Here is a 16,308-nt window from a genome sequence, read left to right on the forward strand (position 1 = left end):
CAATTACTATGAATATCTCAATATTGCTTCTATCTAAATCTCTAAAATATCCCATTGCTTAAAATTACCAATGTACCTGCATACATCACTAGATCGATATATTTATATTTAGCTGTTTTTTTGTTTGTTTTTGTTTTGTTTACATTGTGTGTGCTCCATGTACGTCTTTCCTTCTTTTGTATGTGTATATAATTCAATGATCTGTTATCTTGTATAAACTACAATGTTTTTGTTAACTTGCGATACAAAAATAATAATAATAAAAAAATAATAATAATAATAATAATTAAAAAAAAAACATATATTTTTTGGGAGGTAGGTTAAATAATAAAATAACTGTATGTGGTATTTGGGTGGCTGATGACTCAATATGTTCCAGTACTCACCATGACTAGTACTATACTATATACCTTTTACTATATATATATATATATATATATATATATATATATATATATGTACTGTACATATAACTATTATCTGAAAATTTTACAATTCTGAAGTACAGTGCTACATTTTTATTTTAAAAAAAACACTTGAAATCAAGATGTGCACTTTTTAAATGTATTCATTTAGCAGATGCTTCATCCAAAGCTTCATTTCATGCTTAATTTTTTTTAAATTTGTGCCCTCAACAACTGCTGTTTTTATTGAAAAACGAACAGTATGTTTCTTGATTTTAATTTTGTGGAAACATGAAACCGAGTGTTCGTGTGTCCTGTACCATCTGGGTGTGGGATCGTATGAGGCTGGTATCCTCAGACGTCACGCTGCTGTTGATGCTGCTGAGGGACTCTGAGGTGGACAGACGCAGGGACTGACTGCTGGTGAGGGACGTGGTGGACAGGCGCCGCTTCCTCGCCCCGCTGCAGTTATTGGGAATGCTAAAGGCACAGCGTTTGTGGTAATTCAATCCACAGCCTGCAGGGGGAGACAGTGAAAGGGCAAAAAAATGGACACTTATGTCATGCTCATGTCCATATTTGATGGATTTAAAAGTGAGCAAGTTAGGTCATGGGAAATAGGCTAGATAAAATCACATGACAGCTCACAAATTTAGCTTTGTTTGAATGAGTCACAAGTATGACCAGTCCCCACCATCGCATTTGAGTCCTTGGCGCACCAGGCCGAAAAGCATCTCGCCGCAGTGATCGCAGAATGCCGGTGCACGATACGAGTGCACGTTTAATGCGTGAGGCCGAATCTGGAAGTCCTCAAATGTGGCAGCAGCTGCGGAATAAGCAACAAAATAAAAAAAAATTAGATCAGGAGACATCAATGAAAATAGCTCAAATATCATTCAAACCTTGTTTAAGCACAATGTGGATTTTCTTTTGCCTATGTCACGACATGAGGTAAATCCAGCCCTGGTCTGAATCCATGCGAGTTGGTACAGCTCTATCAAATCTATTATTTCAACATCCTCTCAAAACACTTCAATGCTGATTACAATTGATCATCCACTTTGGCTCTCGGACATCAGGCTCACAAATAACTGGAGCTTGTATGAGTTTCTCTACCAGATAAACAATCAAAATTGGCCGAATGGGACTTTGATATGATCTAGTCAGGTCAGATCTATTCCTTCAATGCAGTGACAAAAGCTATCGTTCTGATTTTGACTATTGACTTTACAGCCATTTTAACATTATAAAAAAAATGTGCCAAATTTGTCATTTATATCTGTTCACTACTGTGTCTTTGAAAGGTGCTTTGATATTAAAAGGACTCACAAACACAATCTAAACAAGAATACAGAGCCTGTGGATTCATGTTTTGGTGCTTCCTTGAAAATCAGTTTCCATTTGTCACAGCATAATAACATCCCTATGTGTTGCTCTGTATGGGTAAATCTTACAATAAAAACACATTTTGTGTGACTGGGGTCAAATTATAAAACATGCAGTATTTGGCATAAAGAAAAGGAGTTTTTTTATATTTTACTTTTGAGTTATTAATTCTCATTAATATACTGTTTTTTTTGTTGTTGTATTATTTATGTCGTATTATAGCATTTATTGATATTTTAAATTAGCCTTGATTTGTATATTTCAGTTTTCATTTTAATTTTTTATATTTTTATTTAGCTTTAAATTATATTTAAGTTTTAGTAATTTTAGTACTATTTTATATTCTCTTTATATTTGTATTACTGTAGACACATTATTATTATCATCAGAATTGGTCAATCATTGGGAAAAAAATCATTCAATTAAAATAAGTATGATAATGGGAATCAGATTCAGTCAAATTACATTAGGGGGAAATTAAAAAAGGTCAACAGTTGCTCATGTCCCAGAAATCATCAAATCTTGATAATGAATGACTTCTACTAGCTTTGTTGCAGCAAATTTGAAGGCCTTTTGAGCTACTGGTTAACTCTATGACCCACCGGACAGAACAACCTCCACCAGGTCCCCCTCCTGGATATCCGACACTGCCTTGACCAGCTGCAGGATGTTATTGCTGCTGGTGTCGTGCTTGAAGAGGAGGATCTTGTCATAAATCCCATAAAAGCCACATTCAGGAAACTGGACAAAACAAAGGAAAACGAGATAAATTGATTAGCCTCATTTATGGTGCATATACCTTAAATGGTGCATATACCACTGCACTCCACCGATGTAATATTTCTCTTTTCCTGTTGTCAGCAACCGTCACTGCACTACAGCAGCTCAACACAACCACAACATCCTTCATAGATTTTTGGCTTATGGTCAAACATGGTGAATCCAGCATTTTGGACTCAGTTACTGGGAATGGTGGTCATCATGTTACTGAAGAGCCATCTGCAAAGGTTCCTGATGGTGTAAAATGGGTGGCACTTTTGCAGGTGTACCCATCAGGGAACTCCTCTCTTATTTGTGCAAGTGTTTCACGTCAAGGGGTGTGTATGTGTGTGTGTGTGTGTGTGGGGGGGGGGGGTTGTTTTTTGCTTCTGCCAGCTGCATTTTTGAAGATTTCCTGTTGTTGCAGAAAAGAGCTTTTAATTTGTGTAGCTCTGCTGAGTCGAGAGCTGCCGTAATTTTTCTGAACGGATTTAGAGGTTTCATGTTGTTTGTGTTGTTTTAGGAGTTTAATAAATATGTAATTTTCCTTGAACTTTTGACAGTCAAAATGTATGTGAAAAATGTCTGTTCATACACGTGGGTCAGTTCTTCATAGTGAAGTACTGTAATAAGGAGGCAACTGGATATACAGCCTAATATTATTCATAAACACCAGAAGTAGTATAACTTTTTTAACTCAGTATTTAACTAATGATAATTAACATATTCATTTGCCAAACATTGTGCGGTTTCTTGCATTTGCCATTAAAAATTCTAGTTATCGATTTTGTCCAAACATATAAATTCTGTCATCATTTACTCACCATATGTTCTTCCAATCATTTTGTGGAACATGAAAGAAGATATTTTAAAGAATAACTGTGCAGTCCATACAATGAAAGTCAATGGGGCCCAATCAGGGTTGCCAGGTCCGCGGAACAAAACTAGCCCAATGGCCAATCAAAAATGGGGGGTGTAGAGGGGCAAGTAAATGATGACAAAATTATGCCATTAAGAGTGCATCAAAATGTGTTTTGTTTTGTGTCACAATGTGTCACAATCAAACCTTTGCAAAGAGGCTGTTATTTTCTAGAACGGTTTTCTACAAACCTTACTGAATCCGACAGAAAACGTTGTACCTCATTATACATGCAAGACAAAGTTTACTTTGGTCAGCGAGAGGGTGAAAACGGTAATGTAATATTACATTACCAATGATTTTAGGGCATGAAAACCTTGACTAACATTATTAATGGGCCTCAACTCAGACTACAGCGAGGACCACAATGGAAATAAGTTTGCAACTTTCTTGTGTTATCCTCGACAGTTCTGATAAATGTATAATGTCACTGTGATGGCATCTTGTATGCATTTTTTTTTTCTAATAAATCAAATCAAATCAAAAACTGAAAAACAAAAACTGATCAAAAATGTATGACTTGAACCCTTTAAGGACTTTCAATTGCGGCTTAGAGCATTTTCAAAACCATATGGCGACATTAAACCAACAAAAATAATATACATCCAAAGCCTTTTGATCACCAGGCATGTAGAGCAGCAGAAGAACAGCTCTTTGATGAAGATCTTGCAGGGGGATTCCAACGCAGAAACCATTTGGGCTAATTAGCATGTGATCTAGCATCGTGGATTCAGTTGGTTGCCTTTCATTTTGGGCTGACAGCTGTGACCATGGTGAGTTATAAGCCTGAGAGCCAGTCGGGTGTGATACCCGAGCACTTCTGCATTACAGCCGTCGCCTGCCAATCATTGTAGAGTGAAATCCCAATTGGCACCAAGCAACTACCTGGCAAGAGAAGATTAGCTACCTGAACAAGCCAACTTGGACCGACTTCGAAATGAGAAAGCTGGGCAGAGTCAATAGCATGACATAGGTGCAGTGTTACATAAAGGATGAAGGAACAACAAGAATGAAAAAAGATATAGCCGCCCCATACCGCAGGTCAAAGGAGTGTGGGACGTGGGGTTGATAATGTCAGTCAAATGCATAGGGCCTTATCGTTGGAGCAGATCTCCTGAATACTTTATAATGCCCCATTCAATGCATGTCATACAACTCAGTGAGCTGGAAGTCATCCCAACAGCAGCCTAACCGAAGGGCCCTCTTTTTGTGTCTTTGTGGATGTGCGAGGCGAGCAGCACTGGAGAAAGTCAATGGGATTTTCCACTGCGGAACATGGAATCATGGATGATATCTTTCCCTTGACTTCTACTCATACGCATGCGAATGTGGGAGACAAAAAAAAATACAAGCTCATGCAAATTTGAGGCATTTCAAAGTTTAAGTGGTAAACTCGGTTCACAGACAACAAAAATGACAGCGGTGAAAACAGCCGTAAAGAAAGCATCTGATCATGGTGATGTGGATATGTTTGCATGAGCTCAGCACTGTTCTCCAGTTAAGTCACGTCACGTTGATTTATATAGAACTTTATAAAATAGATTGCTTTATAATAAGCAGCTTTACACTATCAAACATGAAAAAAACAGTGTCCATGTGTCTATCAATAAGAATTTCAATAGAACTTCAATTTCTATTAAATTAAAAAAGCAGCTCTCCGGTGTGTTCATGTTTTTACTCGCATCTAACCTCGGCAGACTGAACTGAAGAAATGAACCGGAGAAGATTTCCACGTCAAAGAAGGCGGAGCCTCAGAACCACACCTACCTATTACAAAAATCACCACAGACCAATGGTAGTTCAAAGGTGTTTACCAGCTCGAACAACTTTTCAGGAACGTTTCGATCTCACAGAAAGAACTCCAAACGAATGTCGTTTTGGCCTGAATTATTTTAATTGAAAACGTCACACCGGTTCGTTCTTTGATTAAGTACAGTAGTTAACATTTGTGGATCAAAACCTTCATTCAAAGTTATACATGAATTGTGAACAATACCCGTTCTTGTCTTAGGACAACTTTGAACTTTTTTGATCCACTTCAAATGTTGACTACTGTATATTGCTGCCTTTAGCTGAAATTAAGCGTAGCGTCAGTTCTGGCAGGTCACGTTAGTCAAGCTCGCATCAGCTGACTCTCAGCTGATCCACGTCTACCTATAGGAATACGACGCCTATCACGTATATAAGCTCCTTCAGTATTATCAGCAGCTATCGCGTTTCTCAGGAGCCAATTACCCTCCTCCATCCCCAGCTCCTCCTCTCGTCCAGTCAGTATGGCATTCTGATTCCCCTTGAATCAGAATAAATTCTTGAATTATGTTGTACTTTAAAATCTTGAATTATTGATATCTGCAATACATTCATGTTGGTTCTGTTCTGTTTACCCTAAGGGGGGTTATTGCTGCTCTCCCTGCTCGTATCCATGCTAGGCTGGATGCGCAGGGAGTTCTTGCCCAGAACAGAACCATACCGCCAATCCTAACAGTATGCTATTTGTCAATCGTATTTGACGATAGTGGTCCTGACAGAACTAAAAGAAAGTAAATTTAAATCTGCAGGATTGCAGTATTGCAGTAAAGTGAAGCAGCATTTATTATGTGTTATGTTTTATATAGAGACACTGCAGAGTGACATACGTCATAATAAGGTTACTTTAATCCGGACACATTTGAGAACGGCGTTTTCATTTAAAAAGCTCTCCGTCCACACTAGCGTTTTCAGGCGTTTTCTGATGTTTCAGTGTAGATGAGAAACTTTTGGAAAACACTAAATTCACCTTACTGCGCATGAGTAAAAACCTCACAAAAGCTTACTGAGATGATACAGACGGAAAAATAAATAATAAAGTTATTGCGCAATTCTTCCGACTGGATAATTTTACCAATCTCACCATTTGCCTAATGCATCCAGATCGCACTCAGTCATCATAGCCTATGTTTGGTCTAAAACGCAACTGCTCTCATGTATTGCCGCAGGACAGGAAATGTGAGTACATTTTCTGTCATCTTTGCAGGACTGTGATATGAAGAGTGTGCAAGTCACATATTTTACCAACAGTGTGAAAGTGAAAAGCACTAGCACATAACAGGCACAATACCGGTATAAATATACTGTTACAATATGCGCCACATGACTAAACTTACATCATCGTTTTTACATAACTCCGAATTGACAGTCCACACTACACACGAGAAAACGGCCTTTTCAAATTTATCCACTTTGGAGAGCGTTTTCAAAAAGCTTTGTTTCCATTAAAGGGACACTTCACCCATTTGCATTAAGAGGTCCATTGTTAGACAACCAGTCATACTATTGAATGGTCGTGCAACATTCTTTCATTTTCCCCTGAGACGAGAGAAATCCACTATTTACCTTTTTCACTTCCTCCTACAATGACGCAAAAATCGTCATTTGACGTCATTGTAGGAGGAAGTGTAAAAAGGGGGGATTTCTGTATAGACTACAAGCTCAAATTCCCACCCTTTCAAACCCGCCCATAGGGGGTTGGACCTAATGCGCTAACAGAGCTATCACAGATCAGTGGGTGGGACTTCACTTGCAGATCCTGAAATCAATATCAGCCATCTTGTTTATAAGCTAAGCTAACAAGCGCTGTGGAGATAGGAAGTTACGACAATGACGGAAGAAACTAAACATGATATGGAAGAAGAGAATTTAGAAATTCTGCTGCTCGAATCCGCTGTTCGTGGCTATCTTTACGAGCCGCAATATAGTGAAGAGCAGCTGAGGCTGATGGAGGCAGGAGGCGGCCGCCTGACGCGGACGAGGAGCCCGGACTGGCTCGAGCTGGGCGGACTGCTGGTGCCTGTGCTCTCGCGGTGCGCGACCTCTATGTGCGCGACGGACACAGACACAGTGCGCGACGGACACAGTCTGCTGCAGAGAATTTCAACGATCGCAATTTCTCCTGGACGAAATCTCTGAATCAGACGAGCGGACGTTTGTGTTGTGATGTGAACCATCCTAGTGTCGCACCGCATATGTTCTGACTGAACATCCAGGTATCGTGCAATAATTCACCATATAGAAAGAAATACAAACGAGGAGTAATTCGCTAATGAGTTTGCCAATGTAACCTGGTTCGTTGTTGTGGGAAGAAGGAGGCGGGAACCGGCGAACATTTAAACATTTTAATAGTAAAATAAACAAATACAAAAGTATAAGCCAGCTGGCCACACACAACAGAAACAAAACATAAAATCAGGCCTGTTCCTTTTGTGCTTCCGCTCCTCCGTGAGAGATATGAGACCGCTGCACAGATGTCGTTCATTATCACTCACGTCGTCCTCTCACGTCCCTCGCCCTCGTCCTGCTCGCCACAGCCAACTAACTAGACATTTTGTGTGAAATGAATTTCAAACTCTTTTGGCAGCTAATGTTAGCCTTGTAGACGGAAGAGTGATTTCTCTGATGTTTGCGCTGTTCTGGATTAGTGGGAGTGGCTTGCGGAGCTGTGCAACGTGGTGCATTGTGGGAGTTGTTGTCTTACATACAAATGCGCCCTAAAGTTATTTTCTGTCTTTTCTCGGTCAAGAGGGCACCAAATTCAAAATTTCCTTTACATTTCGACTACATATATAACCCACTTTCAATAAAGATTAATGTTGAAATGGGTGAAGTGACCCTTTAATAAAACGTTGTCTCAGTGTGGATGGAACGGAGAAAAACGAAAACGTATTAGTGTGGACAAGGCCTAAGTCACATTCCGACCTTGCAGTGTCCGCAGACATTTTGTATACTAGTCTAGTGTGATTGCAGATTAACGCACACACAAAAATGCATTCATGCGCAAAGAATCCTGTAAATAAGTAAAACCAGGTTTAAGGTTCAACCAGAATTGGTGCGCTTGTCTTGCATCCAAGGTGGAGTTTTAGTGGGACTTTCCAATCACTGACATGCTAATGACCGATGTACAATCCAGCAGGGGATCATGTTGATGTTGTGATACAAGCATGGAAAAATCATTTACAGAACAAGAGCGAGGGATGTGAGAAAACAAAACCCAGACACGACATCAGAGAGCTTCAAAGCTCCCCGCAGTTGCGGAAGACAGGAAGAAACGAACTGAGACAAAAAGAAAGAGAAAGAGTTTAGAGAATCACTACACTCCAAACCCCAAACAACACCTTTCCACCCAGTTCCTGTTTTTTTGACTGCCAGAACCGGCTAAGGATTCCCATGTGTTCCTTTCAGAGGACATGTGGTTAACCTCCACCTCATTTAGAGGAAGAGACGGACCAAGGTCCCTGCCTTCCGCCCAAAATACTCCCTCCCTCTGCCTGAAGCTTCCACAAGAAAGTCAACAACCCTCCATATTGTCTATTTCCAGAGGCTTGAGCTGCTGCCAAAGATTATAGTCCACACCCGGCATGCTACCGCAACTTCTAACCAGCCTCTAAACATGCTTGACAGCAGCAGGCGGCCTTAAGCAAAACCGTCCCACAGTGGCTTGAGGCTCTTGCTGAAATGGGCAAAGGTTGTCTGCAATTAATGAAGCTGCATGCTTCACATATTATTTCTGCTTTAGTGGTTGATGAGTCAAACGATTATTTATGTACCATTGTATAACTATAGAATAAAACTGTTACAGTCTCAGAACAGCTTCAACTTGTTCAATGACTCACTATGTTTAACACAAAGAATTACAAGCTCTTAATCTGATTTGCTGATGGTGTGGGCTGCTACAATGAACACTTTTGAGAAAGAAACAATTACTGTATTTGGAAGGTTAGTGGAATCTAATATATAAAAGATACTAGCAAGAGTTGTTTGAGGCACTTGGCAAGAAATAAAGGAAAACATCCATGTGCTGCTGAAATGTGCAATAAATGTTTTTCAGGGTTACATTTGTGGAATAACAATTACTTTTAGAGATACATTTTGATTATAATATTTACACATATGGCACATATATGTCATGCATAAGTCACTGGTAGTTGGAAGCACCGGAGTAGAGATTGGGCTTTAAGTGCATTAACAACAATATGTTGAGTAGCTTTCAATTGGTATATAAAAAGAGCAGTAACAAACTGTGAAAATTCAAATGAATAGGGGCAAAATTTTAATTTCTTGACAAATAATCTTAGAAATGGAAAACAGCATGGAAATTGGATTAAAGGGGTTTCTCTAGGCTATGTAAACAAACAAACCATGTTTATTGGTGAAACATTTCTGCAAAATGATATTACATTGCTTCTGTCAAGTTTCAGAACACTTTCAAAGTGAAATGTCCAATGAATGGCACTAAAATCGGATTCAGTCAGTTTTATCTGAAACAGATGAACTTGTATCTGGCAAAGTGTGTGTGGCATATGGTGGCAGTTTGGAAATTAAATGCCCGGTTAGTGGCGCTAAAAGTTCATTAGTTTACATGCACTATGCACTCTGGTTATGAGGTTATAAACCACATGAAAATAAGTCTTTATTAATTGATTCTTTTAATTGACATTTATTAATATGCCCCAGATATAATAATTTGTGTCTAAAGGAGCAAAAGTTGTTGATGTTTTACTGCATTGACTTGAAAGTATAGGTATATGTTGGTAGAGGCACTTTTTCCAATGAGCCTAGGTTGCATGTAAACATCTTAATTTTAGTTGGGGTTTTTTTCATGTGCAATAATCACTATTGCTTTACATACATCGTCAATTTAATAAGATGTGCATTATTCAATTGCCTGCGTACGTATGCTTATTGTTTAACTACAACACGCACTTGCGGCTTGCTACTATGTACTAACCCAATGCTTCTTTTATTAGCCAATTAAACTGGTGGCAAATAAGATGTTTTTCCAGACCACTGTGGGATTTTACAGTATGGACCTTAGGGCAAACTATCGGCCACAAATCGCTTGGCTACATATGTATCCTCAATTGTTCTTATGCATGTTTGCACAGTGGCACAGACAATAGATGCTGGTGCAATCATATCTGCCATTCCCTGGGCTTTGCTTGGAGACAGCGCAGTGTTTCTATGGGTGCTTTGTGTTGACTAGGATTGTGTTTCCCACATGGTCTCGGGCGGCTGCGCCCATTATGACTCTGATGAATTATGGAAACCTTTGCTCTTCTCTTCTCTTCTCTTCTCTTCTCTTCTCTTCTCTTCTCTTCTCTTCTCTTCTCTTCTCTTCTCTTCTCTTCTCAGCGCAGTCTACACAAACATCTTTCACAACATCCGTCAGGACTTTGACCCGGTGTTGTCTCACCAGACATGAGCACGTTGACATAAAACCACACGCTATAAATAGCCATTGCCCTCTGCTTACATGTAATATTGCAAATCTCTGGATTGACAAAGTAATAAAGATGAGTGACATTTATTTGCACTCCCAAGTGTGAACTGTTTTCTCCCTCCTCATATTACCTATCAAATATCAATAAAGGGTGATCCCCAGTGCGCTCCAGGGATTTGGGCTGATCTGGCAACAGCTTCTAATAAAAATCTAGTATCAAATAAACTGCACCGTTGATCTCCCAATGCGACGACTAGCTTTTTTAAAGTAGCTCAGATTGTGAAGCAGACATCAAAACTGCAAGTGAACAATCCACGAAAAGAATGTAATATTTCACTTGCAATATTAGTTGTCTTTATGGCCAATAACCATAAAGTGTCTTTTATAAAAATGTATGATGTAGTTTTATGTATGTATTATTTTGACATGTTTGACACGTTGACAGTCAAATAATTTATTTACATATATATATATATATATATATATATATATGTATATATTATTACATATTATAATAAATATATTAAAATAAATACATAAATAAATATATATATCATTTGACTGTTAACATGTTTCTTGTCTCTGTGGAGAAATTTAAAAAAACTTTAATTAATTTTTCATCATTAAATTGGTTTACTTTTAATAAATAGGAATTACTTATATAAGCTACAGTTAAGCTACTAGGCTAACATAAATTAAGTAATTGGAACACTAACACAAATTGAAGATATAGTCTTTTGACACTAAAAATAATTCATACAATCATAACAATAATAATCAGATGTTAATACTAAAGTACTTTGTAACATACAATGGTACTTTAAATGGTAACTACGATTCAGGGTACTTTAGTAGAATTGTAGTCTGTTTGTTTTATTTATTGATATACTGCTAACTTCGCTTATTTAACTTTGTCCTCTAGTGAAAGACATATGGACATGCACACATAGCGGCCTTTGCTATGTTTCACCCCTTTCACTTCAAACAGGGGTTTTGCACTCAAAAATAGGGCTGTGTACACAACACTGTGTTCAACTAAAAACAAAACTTATGCGTTTTGGGTGTTAATTTAAACAGCAACATAGTTTTGGGGGACATAGATGTCCCAGATGTCCCAAAAAAAACCAGCATGGAATCTTAATAACTCATTTAATCAATCCACCAGTAGGTGGCAGCAAATCATTGTCAAAACCAGTGACTTATTAAGGGTACATTTACACAACAATGATGTCCTAAAAACAGAAACGTTTTTCCTTTACGGTTTTCGCGTACAGACGACAACATTGTCAAAACGATCCCCATTCACACGGATCCGCGAAAACGATTACAAACGCTGTATTATGCTGCTAGGCCAGTAGTTGGCGATGTAACTTTGTAAAGAAAACCTGTTGTTATATAAACCTCCCCAACTACTGGCCTCACAGCATAATACAGGGATTTCAATCGTTTGCGCGGTTCCATGTGAATGGGAAAATTGTCAATTAAATTGTCTCATTAAGAGTGAAATATGAGATAACATAAGCTGCGTTTACATGGACCCTTATAATCGGATTGACGGTAGCCTGGGAAAACCCAGACAACTTCCGGCAAATTTAGATTTGCTCTGAAAGTTAGTCTGGCAAAGAGCTCATTCAAGCCCATTTCCAATCCGTCGAAATCGAGCCACCAATCAGAAACGTTGGGGCGGGCTTTACATGATGACGTCAGCGCTGGGATTTTGAAGCAGGTTTTGTAGCCTACATTACAAAGATGGATGCCGCCGTCGAACATCACTCGTTCGAATCAGCTATCGCGTCTGTTTTAAGCGATTTGAACATTTCCTTTTTGTTAAAAACCGAGCAAAGAACAACACTCGGAGATGTTTCACCGCCGCTCTGCATACGTCATCTCCTTCATCGCTCTGATTGGGTTTAGGTCTATCCGCGACGTCCGTTGGTGACGCCCCTCTGGAAATGATTTGTCTATAACGCTTTGCCAGACCATAACTCAGAATAACTGAAAATGGTCTGGTTTAAACCAGGCTAGATTGACGGCTCAATCGGACTAAAAAACCTTCATGTAAACACCTTAATAGATCTGATTGAGCTCGATCCAATTGGAATTTCGATTGTATTGAAAGGGGTGGTTTATTCCTTTTGTAATCCGATCGAGAGAACATGTAAACACCAAAAACCAAAACTATAAGGACTCAGCATGTGCAATGATGCTGAAATACCGTAATGACGACGTATGACGTACGGAATGAGCTTTTCTTCCTTGAATAAAGTGTCATCTAAATGAGGGTCCCGTTATTCTAAAATTCTCATTTCACTCAGTGTCTGTGAAGTGAAGCAGGACAACGTCCCACCAGTCCTCGTTTCAGACTCTCATTCACAGACAACTTTTGGGCGCAGGGTTTGGGCACGGCAAAAAGGTTCATATGCTCATTGTGTCCAAATCATGACCAGAGACGAATAAATATTAAGTCTGCTGTTTAAAACAAGTAAAGAACCAATAGAGGAGAATAGTTATGCACGAACAGAGGCATATGCATGTCAAAAAAATAAATTCCGATTTGAATCTTGTGGCATTAATGCGCACATCAACCCGATTACTTTATTTATCGTTCATGTAAACACCGTGTTCGGATTCATCAATCGGATTTTTGATTTCATTCTGATTGAACCAAAAGGTGTCCATGTAAACGTAGCTAATGGTAAATATAATAGATATAGCTAATAAAGTAATAGCAGTCAAAACTGTTTTTGTCTTTTTTTCTCACTGGGGGGCCTCAAACTCTCTCTATCGCAAAGACTGCCTCTGATCCATATATAACATTCATCTGTGAACCCCCTTAACCACTTTGTGGCTTCATTCTGTGATATGGTCATGGTCACATGACCAAGACCATGGTTTGACAATGCGAACACAGTTTGGCCACAGCAGGTTTAGAATGAATGTTTGCAACACCATGACCCACTTCAGTCTGTTAATATTCCCACACGTCAAGGCCTGGTTCTTACAAACAAACTCCTTAATAATGGAACGAGAAGTCACTTTTTCCTTAGATGGCCCTTTGTGTACTTTCCAAACATCAACTAATTGTAATGGAAATGCCCATTGCTCCAATTCAGGACTTAAAGCCCTGCTTTAATAGAGACAGTGTGCAACCAGAGATCCACATTCAAGAGCACCATGCAGGCAACGTAGGAATAGACTATTTTGGCATGTTATGCTTTTTTTGGGACGTTTTTGTTGAGAATTGTTTTTATTATTTTTCTATTCTATTTCTAACCAAGACATTTTCGGTTCTCAAATTTACATTGTGTGTTGACTACATTTTGCAATATTTTAAGCTCAAGAGAAGCGGGACATTTTTTATGTCTCTAAAAACGTATAATAAATAATACTATAATTGAAAAATTATTTTACAGAAGTTATTATTTATAGGAATCTCCTGCGACCTCATCTACTGTACATCTCTGTGGTTGTGACCCTGAGGTTGAAAACCTCTACATTGCAGGTAAAAGAAAAGAAAAGAGAAATTACAGGGTCGCTAAACCTAGAGAGGACTGTGTGACAGCATGAGAATCTGGGTCAAAAATAGCAACAGAGAAGTGAGAAACAAACTAATAGACTAGAGTTCCGCTTTTCATCATCACCGCCATTTCCTCAGTGTTTACAGCGCACACACACGCAGTTTATGCGGCTTTTTATGCCCAGCCCTGCTTCTTTATCTGAAAATGACTTCACACAGTCCTAAGCACTGAAGACAAGGGTCAAACATGCGTCTTTTTGTGTATCAAGCTCTCTGATGCATTACGGTCAATAAAGTGATACCTAATCTTTTGATAGCTTGGTTTGAATAGATCTAGACATTAGATAACTGTATTTTGAACAATGCCAAGAGCAGATTAAACTAAAGTTGACAAATCTATTGTGAGACGTTCAAACATAATGTTATTTTCAATACTATCTTTCAGTCTATCAATGAACAAAAAAAAATCTTCGCAAACATAAGGCCTAAATAATAGGCCCATAGATTTATGTTGTCACACAGACGTTCATTGATTATACAGTCGTAACATAGACTCAATCAGTGAATCATGCCAGAAGCTGTAAGTGCTTATATGACCTATTCAGATGCCAATATAATTGCTAAAGCCACTATTTGCACAGTAATTACTGTCAACCAATATAAAGCAAATAAACAAGAAATGCATATGACATCACATTTACCGACCCAGATTTTGTGACATCTATGTTAAAGTTTCCGTAATATATTGCCTAAGGTTGATCTACAGTAGGTGACATCTAAGGTTCTGCCTTCAAGTGAACCTAAAACGTATGTCTGAGTCGGGCACTCATTATTACCACATTTCATATTAGTTGGAAACACAACACAGAAGTAGTTTTAAAAAATATATATATTTATTGTGGACAAAAAGTCCAAATAACTACAGTACAGTACATCTGAATTAAAAATGATGAAAATTATTCACTTATTTATAGGCATCAAAACTAAATGTGAAAAATAAAACTGTGAAAACTGTGTAAACTGTGAAAAATTTTTACAGGAAAAAGCTTTTGCAACAATCCGAACACACATGTCCTCCATTGACTTACATTACAGTAAAAACATATCTGAGAAAACGGCAGAGAGCAACAATTGCTAAGGTAGCATTGTTTAGTAACATTTTAAAAATTGGGCTTAGCAATCCTTAGTCAATTCTAAATAATATCTGTGCAGGTGGAAGAAAGTTCTACTCTTGGAAGTACCCTTGTATTGAATGTGCACTTCAAATCTCATCTCTCAAGTATATTTAAAACTTGCGAGATGATTACTTACTCTCAAGTAAAAAAAAACTTGCGGACAATGTTAATGAAATAATAAATAGCCACTAACAAAGTAGCCTACACTTTCATGACTATATTTCTTCACACACTTAAGTACACTTTTAAAAAGTGCACAAAGTGTCATTGTTTTAATGTTCTTTTGTCTTGCTTTAAAGAAGTACACTTATTTTGATGTGTTGACTAAAGCTGTAAAGTACTTTAAATTTTAACTTTAACATTTTAAGCTTGGCTACATCTTGCAATTTTCGCATGATATAAAGTCGCAATAGTGTGTTATAAAGTTAGAATTGCAAGATATAAACTCACAATTCTTACTTTTTTCCTCAGAATTGAGAGATCATATATAGGGGCATATTTAATAACAGCTTGTACCAGCGCACTTCTGGCGTTAAAAAAAGACGGTTATTTTTGCGGCTGACCTTATTGCATACGCATTTGTAGGAGTTTCCCTTTCATACGCAAAATTAATGTGAGGATAGTATTTAAACGAATCACACAAGGTGATTTACTAAGGTTACTAAGAATTGCGGGGGGGGGGGGAAGTGAGAATTGCGAGTTTACATCTCCCAATTCTGAGAAAAAATATTGCGATCAGAATTGCGAGATAAAAAGTCGCAACTATCTTTTAAATTGATTTATTCGGTGGCGGAAACAAGCTTCCATATTCAGTATTAGATTTAATGTTAATATATGTTAAAACTTCTAAATTTCAACATCATTACAGATGCTTAATTACAATTACATTTAAAATA

General features: G+C 38.1%; 1 protein-coding gene across 3 annotated transcripts in view; it reads right to left on the reverse strand.

Moving 5' to 3' along the window:
* Positions 1 to 16,308, reverse strand: part of prkd2 (protein kinase D2) — a 41,462-nt gene that overhangs the window by 13,898 nt on the left and 11,256 nt on the right. For all 3 annotated transcript variants that reach the window (XM_056262470.1, XM_056262471.1, XM_056262469.1), the window contains 3 exons: positions 2,393 to 2,531; positions 1,099 to 1,230; positions 725 to 921 (listed from right to left, as the gene is read on the reverse strand). In XM_056262470.1, the coding sequence (XP_056118445.1) occupies positions 725 to 921; positions 1,099 to 1,230; positions 2,393 to 2,531 (468 nt within the window). The remainder of the gene's footprint in view (positions 1 to 724; positions 922 to 1,098; positions 1,231 to 2,392; positions 2,532 to 16,308) is intronic.

Source organism: Rhinichthys klamathensis, unplaced genomic scaffold, assembly GCF_029890125.1.
Source record: "Rhinichthys klamathensis goyatoka isolate OS25496 unplaced genomic scaffold, OSU_Roscu_1.1 h1tg000192l_1, whole genome shotgun sequence".
Lineage (NCBI taxonomy): Eukaryota > Metazoa > Chordata > Actinopteri > Cypriniformes > Leuciscidae > Rhinichthys > Rhinichthys klamathensis.